Below are 15,959 nucleotides of genomic sequence, written 5' to 3'. Positions count from 1 at the left end.
ACTCGCTTGATATCTTTTTTTAATTATTATTATTATTTTGAACAGGCATCTGAATAGCTGCTGCGGTGCGGGAGGAAATCCAGTGAAATCCAGTGCATGTCTGCACTGGAGTTTCAGGTGTAAACTCTTCCATCACGCTGCACTTCTCGGTGGTTTCGGCTTTTTAAAATCTCACGCAGCGCTCTTTCTTGCTGGGATGTTTCAGCAGGCTGCTGGTACGGGCCATCGGCTTTGGTTTTACCACTAGCTTATTTTAGCGTAGCAAATGAGCTGCAGATGACTCACTGTCACATTGGTGAATTTGGAAGATGGAGGTTAGCAGTTCAGAGGGCCATTTTCAGTTTATCTGCCGTAAATATTACAGCTATAAATACTATAGTTACAAGGCTGGCTGCTGTGGCTCGTGCTGTATGGCTCGGTTCAGGGGCTACAAAGCTGTCCTCTTACTGTCTGCACAGAGCTCTTGTCAGGAGCAGCAGGTAAGAGGTAACTCTGTACCAGGTAGGCGTTAAAACAATAAATAATCTGAACTTCTGAGATTTCAAGGAGGTCAGGTATCACTTTGCTTTCATTTTTCTTCATCCTTGCTAGTTCTCTCACGTTTTTTATTTATTTTCCTTTTACTATGGTCAGTATAAAGCTAGGAGCGCCTTACTTCTGGAGTTTAATTTCCCTGGCAAAGCAAGCTGTACTTGCCCAGTTTCTGAGGCTGTATTTGTGCCGAGACTAAAGCTATTTACCAGCATGGCTTCTCTGCTCAGACAGTTCACCTTTTCTCACTCCTTGCTGGTGTTATAATGATCTGGAGTGTTAACTTCTGCTGGAGGTAGAGAGTACGGTTAAAAAGGCTCTAAACTGAAAACGAAGTGTGTTAATGCTACTAAATTACCATCAAAATTGCCATATTGCAGAGACTCATTAAAAGCGGCTGTAGGTGTGTTACATAAACCTGGGTCTCCACGCAACTGTTGATGGAGGAGAGGACATCTGTAACCGAGTTTCTTGTGCGATCTGTCCGAAATACAATAAAATCTGGGAGACGGTAGGGGGAGAGAGAACCACGAGAAAAATAGGACGGGTCCGGAGGAGGCTTTCTCCAGTTCCTGCCACCGAAAGCCCTGGGTAGGGATTTGTGTCTGGGGCGGGGTGACGGGGCGGGGGGGGATTTGTTTATCATGTGGTGGTGTAAGAGGGAAGTTTCAAAATTAACTTCAGTAATTGTTCCTCCTCTCAGTCTCACAATGCATCGTTAGCAGGTACCTCTGCAAATAAGATACCTCGCTTTTCTTACACCTTAACCTTCTTGATGTCACTGGGTGCAACCCCTTGAGAGACCTTCCAGAGTTATCCTTTAAAAATCAGGTTGCTTGTCTTGAAATCTAAATCTTTCCTCTGCTAAGGTCACTATTGTTTCCACCAGTTCCACAGTTGCTGCCACTGTTATTTAGCCCCGCATGATTTCATCAGCGTTCCAGCTATTGGAAGCAGCATCCCTTTTTGTGTGAGGTGTGTGTAGGATTAAATCGATAACCTCTTAGATCTCCTCTGCTGAATGGGGTAAGGCAATTTGCATTGGGGGAAGATGCAAGAGGGTCACCTGCCGAGTGCTTTGAACTAGTTTGCTAGTATTTAATTATTTACGTTGGCTGGAAAGGCATATAGCTATTATCTGCAACCAGTTCACCAGATCTAAAACCTGGGCTTAACAGCTACAGATGTATTTCCAGTAGCATGTACTGAATTTCTCTTAACTTTCTGCCCTGGGAAGGAGCAATATGACCTCAGGTATGCTGATTTAGACGGCATCTTCAGTGTGAGGTGCCAGACTATCTTTAACCTGCCTTTATAAAGTGACCAGGCGGTGGTTTCCTTACCTTCACTGCAGGCTGACTCAGGTTGGTGGGTGACCGCCTCTGGGTAGGTCACAAAGGCAATCCACGCTGGCTGTATCCAAACTTCCCGGTGGGCCGAGCTGGAGAGATGCTGTGTGCAACATCAGTCTGCTCAGGGCAGGGCACTAGCTTCTGAAACATGTTATTTTTAGGGAGGAAAGCTTATCCTTATGAGAAACACTTGTTTCTCAGTTTCTCGGTTTAGGGGAAGGGATCCCGGTGCGATGAATGTGTGATGCAAATACTCTAGTGCTCATTTACACAGCCGGCCTGCCGCCTGCAACTTCTGATGTATTCCTCACATCTCTGGAGCTTGAGAGGAAGTAGCTTTGAAACAAAAATTCTTCTTTCAAAACATCCCAAATAATGAAAAAAACTTTGAAGTTTTGTACAAGGTCAAATTCAGTCATGATCCTTCTCAGTGAAAGAGCTGTTTCTCTTACTCTGATTACACTACAGTAAGCGAGCATGAGATCAGTGAGCAATTTCTCGTGGTAGCACAGTTTCCACTTCTGACCAGCTGTAGGGTGATATTGGTGCTGAGCAGCACTTCTTGCGTGAAGCTGCAGATATTTTTGCTCTACAGGTCTCTAACCACTGCACCCAAACCAGCAGCTGATCTAGCCTTTTAAAGTCAGGCTCTGGGGAGGGGAAGAGCTTGCTTTGGTTTCATATATGTGTTTCGGGAACTTCTGAATTACAGATACGAGATAGTCCTACTGACTTAGGCAAGCGTGGGGTGGGAGTTCCCACATGTTTCTGGCTCTCATATTTTAACGCAGGTGTCCCAAACCTCTGTGGGAACCGGCCTGCCGGTGTGTTTCTGGAAGCAAAAGGGCATTGCGTATCTCCAGTGTCTTAAAGATGGGGAGGGAGTACAATATGCTTGATTTAACAAGAACATGCAAAACAGGAGGCGTTGGTTGGGGTCATCGTTTTTGGTAACGGGGTTTAATACATGGCCATAAAAGCTTTAACCAACCCTCCTGTTGGGCATCGGATATAAATGCCTATTTTCCTTATCCAGCTTTTAACTCTCCCATCACTCGCAGGTCTCCATTGATGTTTAAGCACATTCTTCCAGCTTAGTCCAAGGATTGTGCCTTTGCTTTATTTCTCCCTGCAACCCCTCCCCTCCCAGAATAAATGATGGCCGTGCTAAGGAGAGGAGACCTCAGTTTTTCCTGGGTTTCTCGTAGCTGCTTGTCTCCTCCTTTCTGTCCCGGGGCCCGGAGCTGCGGTGTGGCCAGCGGCCGCTGAGCGGCAGCGCTGCCCGGGGAACAGCCTTGCTCGGGGACCCGGCACAGCTTCCTGGGGGGAGCAGCAAACCCACCCAGCACCGATGTCCTCCCAGCCCCTTGCTCCTTGCCCCCTCGCCCATCCGAGGCACGGCGTTTGTTTCTCCACGCCGGGGGGATTTTGAGTGTTTGGAGTTGGTACTGCTGCCCATCTTGCCCGTTGCATGCAGCAGTGCCGGTGGCTGCGGAACCGGAGAGCTGCTGCAGCAGTTTGTGCTGGAAGGAGCGCTCTCTGTACTGGGTGGTCAGGTACCTGTGGAGCTGGGGTCCCGCATCCCTGCGCTGGGTGTTTGTACCTCTCTAAAGAGGGGTCTGTCACCAAAATGGATTGTCTTGAGCTGGATTATAGCCTCTTTATCCCAGCTTAATGTATAGGAAATCCCAGAAACAGTCCTGAAGGAGTTTGCTCATGAGAGCTTATCCATGCTTAAAGGTTGCTTTCATTTAGCTACTTCTGCATCCATTTTTAGTTAAGGTCAGTGCAGCTTTATGGACAGTGGAGACTTTGTGGAGAAGACGACTGTGTGGTTCTTTGTTTTCCCATTAATTCGTCTGGTTGGGAATTGCAGCCCTTTAATTAAAGCAGCGCAGTATGGACTGGCCCTGAGGTGCTATTCTAAGCCTATTGCATTCACATCTGCTTTTGGGTAAAACTTGGCCTGTTTGAGGTTAGCCTGCGCTATTGTGTGTCTAAAAGCAGGAAGAAGCAGAGAATCAATCACTGGGGCTCCGTCCCAGCGTGCATCGAAGGGATACACAGTATGTTTTACCTCCCTCGCACTCCTAGCAGGGAGCGCAGCAGCACGTGTCCCCGTGTGTGCAATCGGCAGAGACCGCTGGAGTGTGCAGCTCGCCCTTCCTGGGGGATGCGGGGAGTCGCACGGCGCAGCGGCAAAAGGATTTAATTAACCAGCATATGGAGAGCTAAGGCAAGTGCTGGACTCCGCTCAGAGCCACCACTGAGAGCTGGAGGGCGGTGATGACAGCCTAGTCCATCGCCTGCTGTTGTTTAAGTTGAGCTTCCCCTCCTCCCTTTGCATTTTGCTCGATCAGTAAATGGCTTCGTGTAAACTCCTACAGAAGAAGCGGGCACGCAGGAATGCCGTGGGCAGTCGGTCAGTGATCTATGTGTATCATCTGATGTTTTTGTCCATGTGGCATTTGTTTGGGTTGAAACCGGGAAAGCTGGTGCATCTACATTGCCAGCAGTGCGTACAACAGCCTGACTGTAGCCAAAAGGACCTGGAGACTGGCAGGGAGAAGTCGATTATTTGGGTTTTGCCCCCTACTGATATGTGGGCTGGACCTTGGAGAGTTATTTTTAGTAGATGGCGGAGTGGGGAGAAAAAACATTTAGGCTGTGTTTTAAAACTGTAGCATCCATTGCAAGTACCTTTAGAAGTGCTGAGGGAGGTGGTAGGTTCCCACAAAACACTCCCTTCTACCTTCATTAGGTGCTGGACGTTTAAGGATCGCAATGCCCGTGCTAAAAGCAAACTGGCCGCCCTTAGCCAGGCTGGCCCTGAGCACAGAAAGCTGCGTATCCGCACCGCTGACCCTGGGAACAAAGGATCCTCCTGAACCCAAACATGTTTGTGTTAATCCCGGCTGCTTCCTGGCGGCCAGCGAGAGGAAACGGAGCCACTACCTCGAACAGATGTACAGTGAGGAGATTACAGTGTGCGATTAAACACCCTCTCCATCACATCCTCCTCTCCGCCGTCCCAGCCCAGCGCATTAATGGACTGTCCCAGGCTGCCTGCCAAGCTTGGGCAGATGTAACAGGCAGCAGATACTTAATCTCCTGCATCCGTGCCTGGTTTGGAGCCGTTTGCTGATGCCAAGGCTTCTGCAAACACGCCACCCCTCGCACCGAAAGCGTGAGCTGTGTTAGCTGTACCTGCGAGGAGTGGGGTGGGGAAAGGCAGGAGAAACACATGGAGTTCACACCATCCAGAAACAACGAATTGAACTGAAAAGCTGTTAAAATGAAAACAAAACGTGCTTTCCCACATCAGGTAACCCCTATGCTAGTAGTAAGCCAGGGCTTGCTAGCGGACAAGGCGCTGGAGGAGGAGTTGGGCAGGGTCTTGGTTTTGGTGGACTGACTTGCTTTGCGGCTGTTAGGTTTGGAGTAGAAGATTTCAGGGTTGGGAAGGACTCATTCCCGCTCTGTGTGGGTTTAGGCGCTGCCTTATATTGCGGTAGCCAGTCTTGGTGCCAAGTGCTGCTCTTACAATAGAAATAATCTAGGCTGGTTGCAAAAAAAATCAGCCATCCTACTGTCTGTTTAGGTTAATTAGTATGGTAATGGCAGAGTATGTTTCTTTATCAAACAAAAAGCTGTTTCTAAAATAAAAGAACCCCCTGTGGAAATGGTAGAGATCACAATTGTCATCACGTGAGATGTGCAAAACCCTCAGCAGCCAAGCGAGTTGGATTCAAATAAGAGTAAAAATTAAAAAAAGTCACTTTTCTTGTCTCAGGCGAGAGCTGTGACCTCAGTTATGGCGCTGGAGCAGTTGCCTTTGTCTGAACTGTGGGCTTTCTCCCTGCTTTTGTGCAAAGAGGTCCAACACAGGTTCCTGTAACTGCCAACAATGTGCCATTGTCTTGGGTAGAACAAGGGGAGAAGTCGCATCGAGTTCTGCTAACGGCACATGTATTGTCCATTTTTCCCCTGCCTCTGTTTTGGAGAGGATGTGGCTTGGTCAGAAGCAGCACCAGGTGACACTCGGAGTTAGGAAGCCTGGGGACATCTCCTTCGTGGGGTGCATTGGAACAGGCAGGCAGAGCTGCCCGTGGGTTTGCAGCTCCCCATGGCCAACACGTCTTGGGAGGGATCCCAGAAACGTGCACAGCTGCGATGGCACTCGCGGTCACAGTAACGCGGAGAACCGGACACCTCCTATCTCATGCCATCCCAGCGCATTTGGGAATCTGCATTGCCGTGCCTCTTCCCTTTCTCCTCGCCTGCAGCGGAATCCCTTTTCCCGGGTGTAGGAGACAACTGTTTGGCAAATATCAGCAGCCCCAGCTCAAGGGAGAGCATTGTTTTTAAATAGCTGCAGTGTGCAAAGCAAGGCTGGTGGTAGTAACAAAAGGCAAAGGGAACGACTTGGTACAAAAGTGTAAGTGGCACCATCTGCTTCGGAAGGGCATCGTTTCTAATTCGGCAGCGAAGGAGGCTCCTGGAGTTAAGTAATTGGGAATAGTAGGCTCCTGGCTGGAAAATGTGCCAACCCTTCTGGCAAAAAGCTGTTAAATCTTTGTTGCTGGCGTGTGAAAGTGGTTCTGTGTGGCAGGGCTCCAAAGAGTGTTTTTAACCCTTGATGTATGTAAAAAAAACCTACAGCACTTTTGATCTTGGAATGGCATGTGGCCGGGTGTTGAGAATAAAAGGTGGGTCCTCATCGAGGTACGCGAACGGCTCCAAGTCTGATCCTCCCGTGCTGATAACAGCCAGACCTGGCCTGCCACCAAATGCGCACAAAATGGTGCCTGTTTTAACAGCTTTAGCAGGAAAACGCAGCGTATGATGAATGATTCATGAGGATCAATAGAACCAAGGCATTTACTGCCCCTTAAAACTAGTGCCTGCTTGCCAAAGGGTGCATTTGCAAGGTGAGTGGTCACAAAATCCTCTGCTGAGCTTTTGGGACGCAGTCACACGCTTGGCCCTCCTCTTACTACAGCCCATACTCTGCAGTCTGCAAACATGTCCGGCTTACCAGCCAGGACGAGGAGCCTTTAATTCTCCAGATGAAAGCACAAGCTGTTACGCATCTCCCAGCAAGCACAAATACAAACAAGTCAACATTTTGCACCCTCTCCTAGGGGTGGCTTCCTTGGAAGCTTTGGTCTTCATCCTGTTTGTCTGATTTGCGATCAAAAGCGTGTTGCTGCCTACGTGTGTCTTTAAGCAGTTACTTCTATCGGATCTCATATAAACGTCCAATTTCTTCATTAGAATAAAATGAAGGTAATGCAATCAAAAAAGATCTATCTCTGCAGTCGTCGTCTTTCACTAGTAATGCGACCAGAGCTGAGCAAAGCTCTTTTGGGACCTTCTTTGGTGTGGAGGGGAAGAGGATGCTTCACAGCCCTGTGGGTTTTCCTGCCAGGGGGAGAAAGTTGGATTTAAAAGCCTGAGCCCCAGCCATCCTGAAGATGAAACAGTTGGATTGCAAAGCGTGTACTTTTTCCAAGTTTGATTTGGATGTTTTTTAATCTTCCTCAAATTAAAGGAAAATCTCTTGTTTGACCCAAAACAAAATTATGTTTTCTTTGGCCAGCCAACTGAAAACATCAACTCTATCCCCAGTGTTAGTCCAAGTTCCCTTGCCAGTAGTGCCTCCCCAGCTCTCCCGCTCCACGCAGCTTTACCAGTCCCGGATTACAGCCTCTTTCCTAAAGAGTTTACAAGAACAGGAGAGTTCAGTCACTTGCTCTAAGTTTAGTTCAGCTGTTCTGGTTAAATTCATAAATATTTGTTCATATTCCATCTCTGTTTTATGGACATTTGTCCACATCCTGCCTTTTTAATCTGTTTACTCACATAAACTGCTTTAACTTCATTTTGTGAGGTTTTACAAAGCATAATATGGATTTGCTTGTGTGCACGGTGAAGCAGAGTTTTTGATGCAGCTGCAAGGTTTCCATCGCCGGCTGAACTAGAAGCCCTTTGTATGAAGGTGAAGGATTTTGGTCAGGAAACAGATGAACTTGATGTCCTTTAGCACCATGTTTTTATCTCCGTAGTCTCCTTGGGGAAGTAACCAGTGGACCTGGTAGCTGTTCCATGAGTTTTAGGTGAACTAGGATTTATGGAGTCATTTCGTACCTGGGTTCTTGTACCTTGGAAACCCCTTGGCTCCTGTTATTGACAGACTCATCCTCGGTGGAGGACAGACCTGCAGACCTCTATACCATACTGCCAACCCCATCCTCAACTGAGAACCTGCAGCGTGGTACGGGAAGAGATGGGAATTTTTCCAATTCCTAATGCTGATCGTGGTGTGCTGGGTCTTCTCTTTAATACTTGTTACCCTCCTCAGGAAACATGTCGGAAGTGCCAGGGGCTGTGGAAGGAGCACATGAACCTCACCTGCGAGCAGCTGGCTGAGAAGGACGACATCAAGTACAGGACGTCCATGTAAGTAAACTCCACCACCAGGCAAAATGGGGCGGGTGGACGAACTCCTAATCGCAGTACGCTAGGCAATACTCTCCGGTGTGGAAGGAGGGAGAAACCCCTCTGTTCTTGTAGAGGCCCTCAAGTTCTGCTGGGTGTCACTACCTTGCATCAAAGGAGGTCCTAGGGATGTCAAAGCCGAGGGGTCAGAAGGCACCCAGGATGGGATTTCTTTCTGTGAAAGATACTTGGCAGCAGATCCAGCTGGTAATTTGAGAACGTGGGAGAGTTGTCACCAGACCAGCCTGTTCCTCTGGCTAGCCCGGTGTCTGCAGGCTGGCACCTGGTCCTTCTCGGAGGTGAGAAACCCCCATTAGTCTTGCTTCAGGGGGGGAGAAGGGAGGTGTTGCACAGAGGCAAAGAAGTGTATTGAGTCACAGTAAGGCGTTATTACCCTTTGAACATCTAGAGTGGAGACAACGCGTGGTTTGCTCAGCTACTACTTTCTGGCTTCGTGGGAGGGGATGTGTTTTCTTACAGAAGCTTGTCTCTGTTTCTAACCGGTTTGTAGGAATTGTTACCGAATGGAGTCATATTTTGAAATACGCAGGTGTAAATCCTGAGTGTTTCCCTAAAATCTTTCGATGTTTGATCTCTCTCGTTGCTACAGTAAATGACAAAATCCTCTGCCTTTAGGAAATAAGGGAAGGTTCATCCATGGAGCTGCATGTCTGGTGCAGTCAAATGGGACTTGCCCACGTTGCCCAATCCTTTCCTCTCTGATTTAGAATCTGTCTGGCATAAGTAGAGGCTGGAAAGCTCCAACACTGGGAGGCTGAGTGACTGTTGCTTGCTCATCCTGCAATCCCTAATTCAGAACAAAATCTTTACAGATTTGATATGACTTTTTTCTCTGCCACTCCTTTCCCTGGAGGAAAGAGGGGTGAGAGGGAGGAGGAATGAGTTGTTATGTCCCTAATAAGGAAAAAAAAATCAGTTTCAAAACCTTTAGCAGGAATGTTTCTGTGGATAGATGAGTCTTGCTGCCTGATACAATAAAAGCTTCCTTTTGAAGCCCTGCGTAAGGAAAGGGAAGCACAGCTGGAGTTCAGGCCAAACTTCCTGCCTTGCTCAAAGTTTCCAAAAAAAAAAAAAATCTGCATCAGCAGCATCCTGTTGAGTAGCGGAGGGAAGAGCAGCTGCAGCTCAGAGGAAAGTCAGTCTCAAGTTGGTTTTTTGTCGTCTCTATTCTTAGCGTATCTCCAAATGCCTGCGTGTGGGTCATGCCAGGTATAACTGCGTGGGAGCTTTGTGTGGCTGCAGGGCAGCCGAAGTTCCCACCTCGCCATTCCCTGCTCCTCGGGTTGTGCTGACGGAGCGGTTTGTGGGGCTGTGCTGTAGCCTGGTTTGCTGCTGTGATCCTCCTCCCTGTCATCTCCCAAACATATGTTGACTTTGCAGGTCCGCTAAAGCAGTTGGGTGGAGATGCCTGGCTGAGGACGATCGTTCCCCACTGTCAGGTCAGCACAGCCAGAGAACTGTGCTTCCCTCAATGAAAACACAGTCTCCTTACTCTTCTGTCATCAGATTTCACTTCTAGGTTGTGAATTAAATTGTAACATGATCTCCAGCGGTCAGAAAATTGGCCCTTAGGATGACAACTTATATTCTTAAGTCTTTTAATTAAATGACCGAGGCTTTCCTCCATTTCTGTGCCAAAATAGTATTGCCACGGGCTGAGCCGTTGCGCTGGGGCGCGTGTCGCTGCCAGGATGTCTCTTGGGGACAGGGACTGTGCTTTGTCCTGGATTCCCATTTGTGCTCCGTTAGAGTAAAACCCGTCTCTTGAACCTAAAGCAATAACTTCTGGAAAAATGTATGTAGGGAATCATAAGAGAAGGGGGAAAGCCCAGTCTCTGTGGGGAAAGATGTGATTATTTTTCAGTTACTGATTTAAATTTAACAAAAACCAAATAGATCTGGAGCGTCGCAGCCAGGGTTGGGGAAAAAAAAAATAAATATATGGTCGTGGCAACTTTGTAGCCAGAGCAACAGGCAAACATAAAACTAGCTTGCCGATGACAGCCAAGGGTTTGCTTTTCCTGAACTTTATCTCCCAGGCTGTATTTCTCCGCAGCCAAGTCAAGCATCCACGTGCCCTTTGGCCCTTCGACTTACGGCTTAAATTCCTCCCAAGCCAGAGCCTGGCGCTGCGGCGTCTTGGCTCGCATGGAAACCAGGATCGGGTCTGCAGAATGCAGCCAGTGATTGACTTTCTTTCACTTAATTTGTTCTTGAGTTGTCATGGGTTGGCTCCAAGTGGAGCTGAGCCCAGACCTCCTTGGAACAGCGGTGGACCATGGGGATGGCGTAGGAGGAAAGAGGAGGGGGAGAGGTGCACTGGGGGAAGGGGGGTTAAAGCATTGCTGGGATAGCCTAAGAGTAATTTTACTGCAGGCTGGTGGCTGCAAACACCCCTTCTCTAATTCTTCTCCCTCCTCTTGCGTTGCAGAGAAGAGAAAATGACAGCTGCCCGAATTAGAAAATGCCACAAGTGTGGGGCTGGTCTAATTAAATCGGAGGGTTGCAACCGCATGTCCTGCCGTTGCGGTGCTCAGATGTGCTACCTCTGCCGGGTTGCCATTAACGGGTACGACCACTTCTGCCAACACCCCCGGTCGCCCGGGGCTCCCTGCCAGGACTGTGCAAAGTGCTCTCTCTGGACAGATCCCACAGTAAGTAACGAAGGACTTTTGTGAATGATTCGCACCCTGATTTCAATTACCGTTCCATGCCAGCGCGTTGAAATACATGCCTTCCACCAGAGGAAAATGTCTGTTTTTAGACAGCACAACTTTTTTCCTTTCCCAAGGCAGCTAAAAAACACACTGGAAGCCAACATCAGCACAGAGTCACATCTGACCGCAACTTGGAAGGAACTGGTGTTGCTTTAGGGAAAAACAGCTCCTGTTAGACGAGGGCTTTGGTTGGAAGTGCTCTGAATGTTGTTCTGGGGAGTGGGCCTTGTGGAAGGAGCTGGTGGGGAGCGTGTGCTGGCACCAGGCACGGTAGCCAGCATTGGGATTACTGGAACTCGTTCCTAGTTTTGCAGCTGAGTTGCAGTTTGGTACGGCTTTGCGTCTGGAGGCGAGGGGAGTCTCGTCTTTTTGGTGCCCAGATCATCTGCTCGCCCTGCGAGTCCCTTCGCAGAGATGGAGAAAACTGCCTGCGAGCCAACGGTCTGAAGTTACAGTTGGGTCTGTTCTCACGGCTGTTATCAACAGCTGCAAAGGGAGAACTGAAGCTTGGACTGAGCTGTGAGGGAAGCTGTAGTAACTCAATACACCTTGTAGCTGTGACAAGCATGGGAAAACTCAGTGCAGCATCTCTGTAAATAGAGGTCTTCAATACCAGAAATCTGGAAGGGGTGTAGGTAGGAGCAGGAGTTGCATTCCCTGATTTCAGCAAAGCAGTAGAGCAACGTGAATGTGGATCTGCCCTCCCAGGGCTTGTCTGAGCTTCGTTTCTCCCAACACTTCTTTGTCTCGGGCTGCTGCAACTTGCCAAAGACTGCTACCAGCCCCTCTTTCTGCAGGGGATGCGCGCAATCCTGCGCCTGCACGGAGCGAAGGAAAAGCCACTCTAAATCTCTCCGTTCTACCTGCAGGCTCTTGGGGTCTCCCAGCGGGGACCCAACGGGCGTAAACCTCCTAGTCCTCTGCTTGCCTGCCTTTATTCCCTGCATTATCCTATCAATGCGAGGTGTTAAACTGAACAGACACCTCCTTCTAGGCACCCCTCTAGCATTTCCGACACCTGATTATGCGCTCCCTGGATTCCTGTCCCGCTCCTCGCCAGTTTCCACCAGGATGCGATGCAGGGTTCGGCAGCGCTGGTGTCCTTTGTTCCCATCGGGCTGCTGATTGTGCTGGGTGATGGCATTTGTTCAGAGCCAGAGAAAACATGGGGCCTCTCAAAAAGCTCGTACTGTACTTTAAAATAAATAAATAAATAAGCAGCACAAAGAGGGCACTGTCACCAGGCACTTTCCAGCTCTTTAATTAACCAATGTTATGGCAAAGAAAAATTTCCCACCGTCAGCAAAGAGCTGGCACTGCCTGCTCTTTTTTTTCTTTTCCTTTTTGGATGACGGAGCACTGGTGGGCTGGGGAGGTGAGGTTGGGTGATTGTCCTCGCTGCGGTGCAAAGAATAACGTGAAACTCAACTGTTGGCTTCTAAGACCAAAATGACGGATACCTGTGTGCATTGTCCCCCTTCGTAAGGGACTCACCCAGCGTAAGACACTAACCCAGTCCCACCTGGGTGATCTGCCCTCTTGTATGGGACGTAAACAGGAGTTAACGTGGTAGGTATGAAGAGGGGGAGCGAATTTGAATCTTGACACGGGGATACGGAAGAGCAAAAGGCCATTTTATCAGTAGTGTCTTGTTCTTTGTCAGGGACAACGTCCATCCAAGGGATTACCCCATCCCAGCTCTGCCGGCTGCTGCGTTGGCATCTTCTTGTGCCTTTCTCAACTCCTCCGTTTCCTCTTTTGGCTCAATTTCTTTTATTCTGTTGAAGTCAGTAGACGGCTGGTGCTGCGCGTACGGAAAGAGAATATCTGTTGTGGGCTTGTGCGTGTTTGCAGCCATGTTCTGTGTGTGTGCCAGCACCGAGAAGACAGGACCAGGTCATCTCGTCACCTGTGGAATTAGGAGCCCATCGCTTAGGAGCTGGCGCTCCTCTCCCTGGATTAGGGAGAGTTCCTCTCCCTCTCTGTTGCAAAATGGGGAGGGCACACGTCTGGCACCAAAGCTCGGTTTATAAAGGGTGACAGGGTGTTTTTGTTCTGATTTCTGATGCAGTCATGTACAGCCTCAATTAGAACAATCTTCACAGCAGACCAGCGGCACCGTCACAGTACTATGGTCTTGTCCATTTGCGTTTCACGGTTGTAGACTCCAGCTTTCTGTCAGACCTGGATGATTTAATACCTTTGTGAAGGATCTGTTTTGGGTCTCGCTCCTCATTATTTACAGCAAAATTCAGGTTTCTTTAAAATAGGGAACCTTTGTTCTTTTCCAAATGTTTAACGTTTTCCGAGTCTGAAATGATTCTTGTGAAAGTATAAGTAAACCTATTCATTAGCTTGGGTTAAAAACAAATTAAAGACAGTCCTCTAGGAACTGCAGCATCTGTTAGTCCTTGTTTCAAATGATCTTGAGAGAGTAAAGCAGACGCTTCAAAATTCCCCATAATAGAAGGTTAGTTAAAATCTTGTCCCTATGCTGTAATCAGACTTGAGTCTAATTCAAAAGTATTGGTGCAATATTTGCTGGCTCAGAGACAAGCTGCAATCGGGCTGTGGTCAGCAGCTTCCAGGATAGCAGGCAGTAATCACTAAATCACTGCATTTCTTCTGGAGCTAATTGGTGCCCTGCACCCCCATAGGATAGGAACACGGGCCAGGAGCTCTTGTCAGTAAGCTGCTTGGCCAAAAGTCCTCGTGTGCCTATTCTGCAGCCTGTGCTAGCTTTGGCTCGGCTCGCTGAGACGTTGCTGGCTGCAGGAGAGGCTGATGCAATACTGCCAGAGACAAAGCTCGGGACGGAGCGGTGAGAATTGGCTCTGCAAACAGCAGGCTCTGGGACTCGGGGGCTGTGTTGTCCCTGATTTCTAAATATCTGTAGCAAACCTGAGGCCGATGTGTGCATTTTAGCTGGTTTGTACAAATTCTGTGATGCAATTTGACTAATGCATTCTGACTGTTTTGGTAAACCAGGTTCTGCTCTCATATGTAGTCGTCTTTGGACTATCAATAATATTGCATAGCAGCTTTTTTGGCTTTAAAGTTTAAGATGTTTTCAGTAAACTCTTAAAACACTCCCAAAGGCCCATCATTAAAGTTCAAAGCAGAAGACTAATCATTATAAGGTGTTTGCAATTATCCCTCCTTCTAGCGTTATAAAAAGAAGATGTTGAGCGAAGACTGTGTAAAACTTCAAATGCATTAAGGAAATGCATGAAGTACACAGCACTGCCTTTAGGATTCGGAGGGAGGGAAGCACCCCTAAATTCAGGGTGGTGGTGTTTTTTTTAACTATAAAAAATAGTTATAAAATGCTATAAAATGCCTTAATCATAAGCAGACGGTTAATCCCGCAGTATTCACAGAAAGCCATCAATATGGGATGCCTCTTGCTAAAACAACTCTGCATTTCTTAAACACCAGCGTGTGCTTTGTCCCCGTCCTGGCCCCCCTTTTCCTGCAGCACTGCGGATGCCCTGTTCCAGTTACAACACAGCCTGCTTTTATCCCCTGCTTCCTGCTGCATGGAGGAACACGCCGGAGACAGCCGATGCCTGTTCTTGCTCAGGCTCTCCGCAGCTGATCTGGGAATGATTTGAAACAAAACCCCTTAGTCCTTTGGAAGCCTCCATCGTGAAAAATCATTTCAAGTTTATTAGTAACGGCTGCGGCCACACGTACGTGGAAAAAGAAAGCAGTAAAAAGCCAGAAGAGGGGAGGCAATGGTGGCGAAGGCACTTTCTAAAGACAGGGGAGGGGTTGCGCAGCCCAGAAATAGTTACCAGGTCTCTTGTTTTCCCTCTTCCAGGAGGCGGGCAGCCGCTTTCCTGTGACACTTAATAATTAAAGATAACGAGAAGCGCAGTAGATAAAAGCAGAGCTTTCAAAAGCTTCATCGGTGGCACTGTTGTTCTGGGAAGAGGAGGTTTTATTTGGGGGGAGGTTGTCTCTGTGTGACTTGCGGAGCTTTTCTCTCCTTTGCTGCTGTATTTTCTTGTTCCCGATGGGCTGTTTGTTTCTCCGGCGGCTCTTTCTGCGTGCGTGCAGGGCCCTGCACGGATGCTGGACGCGGCTTCTCTGTACCAGCATTGTTGAAATGGGCCTCCCGGCCATGAGAAGGTGCCTCGCTTAGCAACCCAGCCCAGCTCCTTCGTTAATCCATCCACAGACCCCAGCCGTCCTTTCTGCTGTGGTTGGCTCCGTGCTCGCCGCATTTCCTGGATTCAGTGGGAGAGGGCTGAAAGGAAAAGCCTCCTCCGGGCTTGAGATCCTCTTGCAGGTGGGGAAGGCGAGGGCAGGCTCTCAGACTGGCCAGGGACAAACACTTTTTTTGGCTACGGGACTGGGGCTGGTTCCTGCAAAGAGCATCCTGCTGTCGGGTTTGCGGCAAAGCTCGGCCCTGTTCTGCCACTTAAAATGCAGCTGCTGTTCATAACCGCGTTTGGTTTCTGCAGTGTTTGCAGATAAGAAGGGTGAATACATCTCCTAGATCCTTTGCATTTTTCTCTTGGCCACCTCCCTTCTCCCGTGATGCAGCAGAGCATGGGGAAGGGCCACGCTATAGCATTGCCCTGCATTTCCTCTCTCAGGAGGAGAGCCAGGTTACATCCTTGCCCAAAAAACACGCGGGCTGGCCAGTGCTGAGACCCCCCAGGGTTTTTGGGGGTTGCTTTTTTCTTTTTTCTTTTTTCTTTTTTCTTTTTTCTTTTTTCTTTTTTCTTTTTTCTTTTTTCTTTTTTCTTTTTTCTTTTTTCTTTTTTCTTTTTTCTTTTTTCTTTTTTCTTTTTTCTTTTTTCTTTTTTCTTTTTTCTTTTTTCTTCCC

General features: G+C 48.3%; 1 protein-coding gene across 7 annotated transcripts in view; it reads left to right on the top strand.

The window, feature by feature from the left end:
• Positions 1–15,959, top strand: part of RNF216 (ring finger protein 216) — an 82,929-nt gene that overhangs the window by 58,861 nt on the left and 8,109 nt on the right. For 6 of the 7 annotated variants that reach the window (XM_075165355.1, XM_075165354.1, XM_075165358.1 and 3 more), the window contains 2 exons: positions 8,248–8,345; positions 10,837–11,059. The exons of the other annotated variant lie outside the window; for it this stretch is intronic. In XM_075165355.1, coding sequence (XP_075021456.1) covers positions 8,248–8,345; positions 10,837–11,059 — 321 coding nt within the window. The remainder of the gene's footprint in view (positions 1–8,247; positions 8,346–10,836; positions 11,060–15,959) is intronic. 7 annotated transcript variants of the gene reach the window in all.

Source organism: Calonectris borealis, chromosome 16 (genome assembly GCF_964195595.1).
Source record: "Calonectris borealis chromosome 16, bCalBor7.hap1.2, whole genome shotgun sequence".
Classification (NCBI taxonomy): Eukaryota; Metazoa; Chordata; class Aves; order Procellariiformes; family Procellariidae; genus Calonectris; species Calonectris borealis.
The sequence above is the reverse complement of the archived record's forward strand: the minus strand, read 5'-3'. Positions and strand labels throughout refer to the sequence as shown.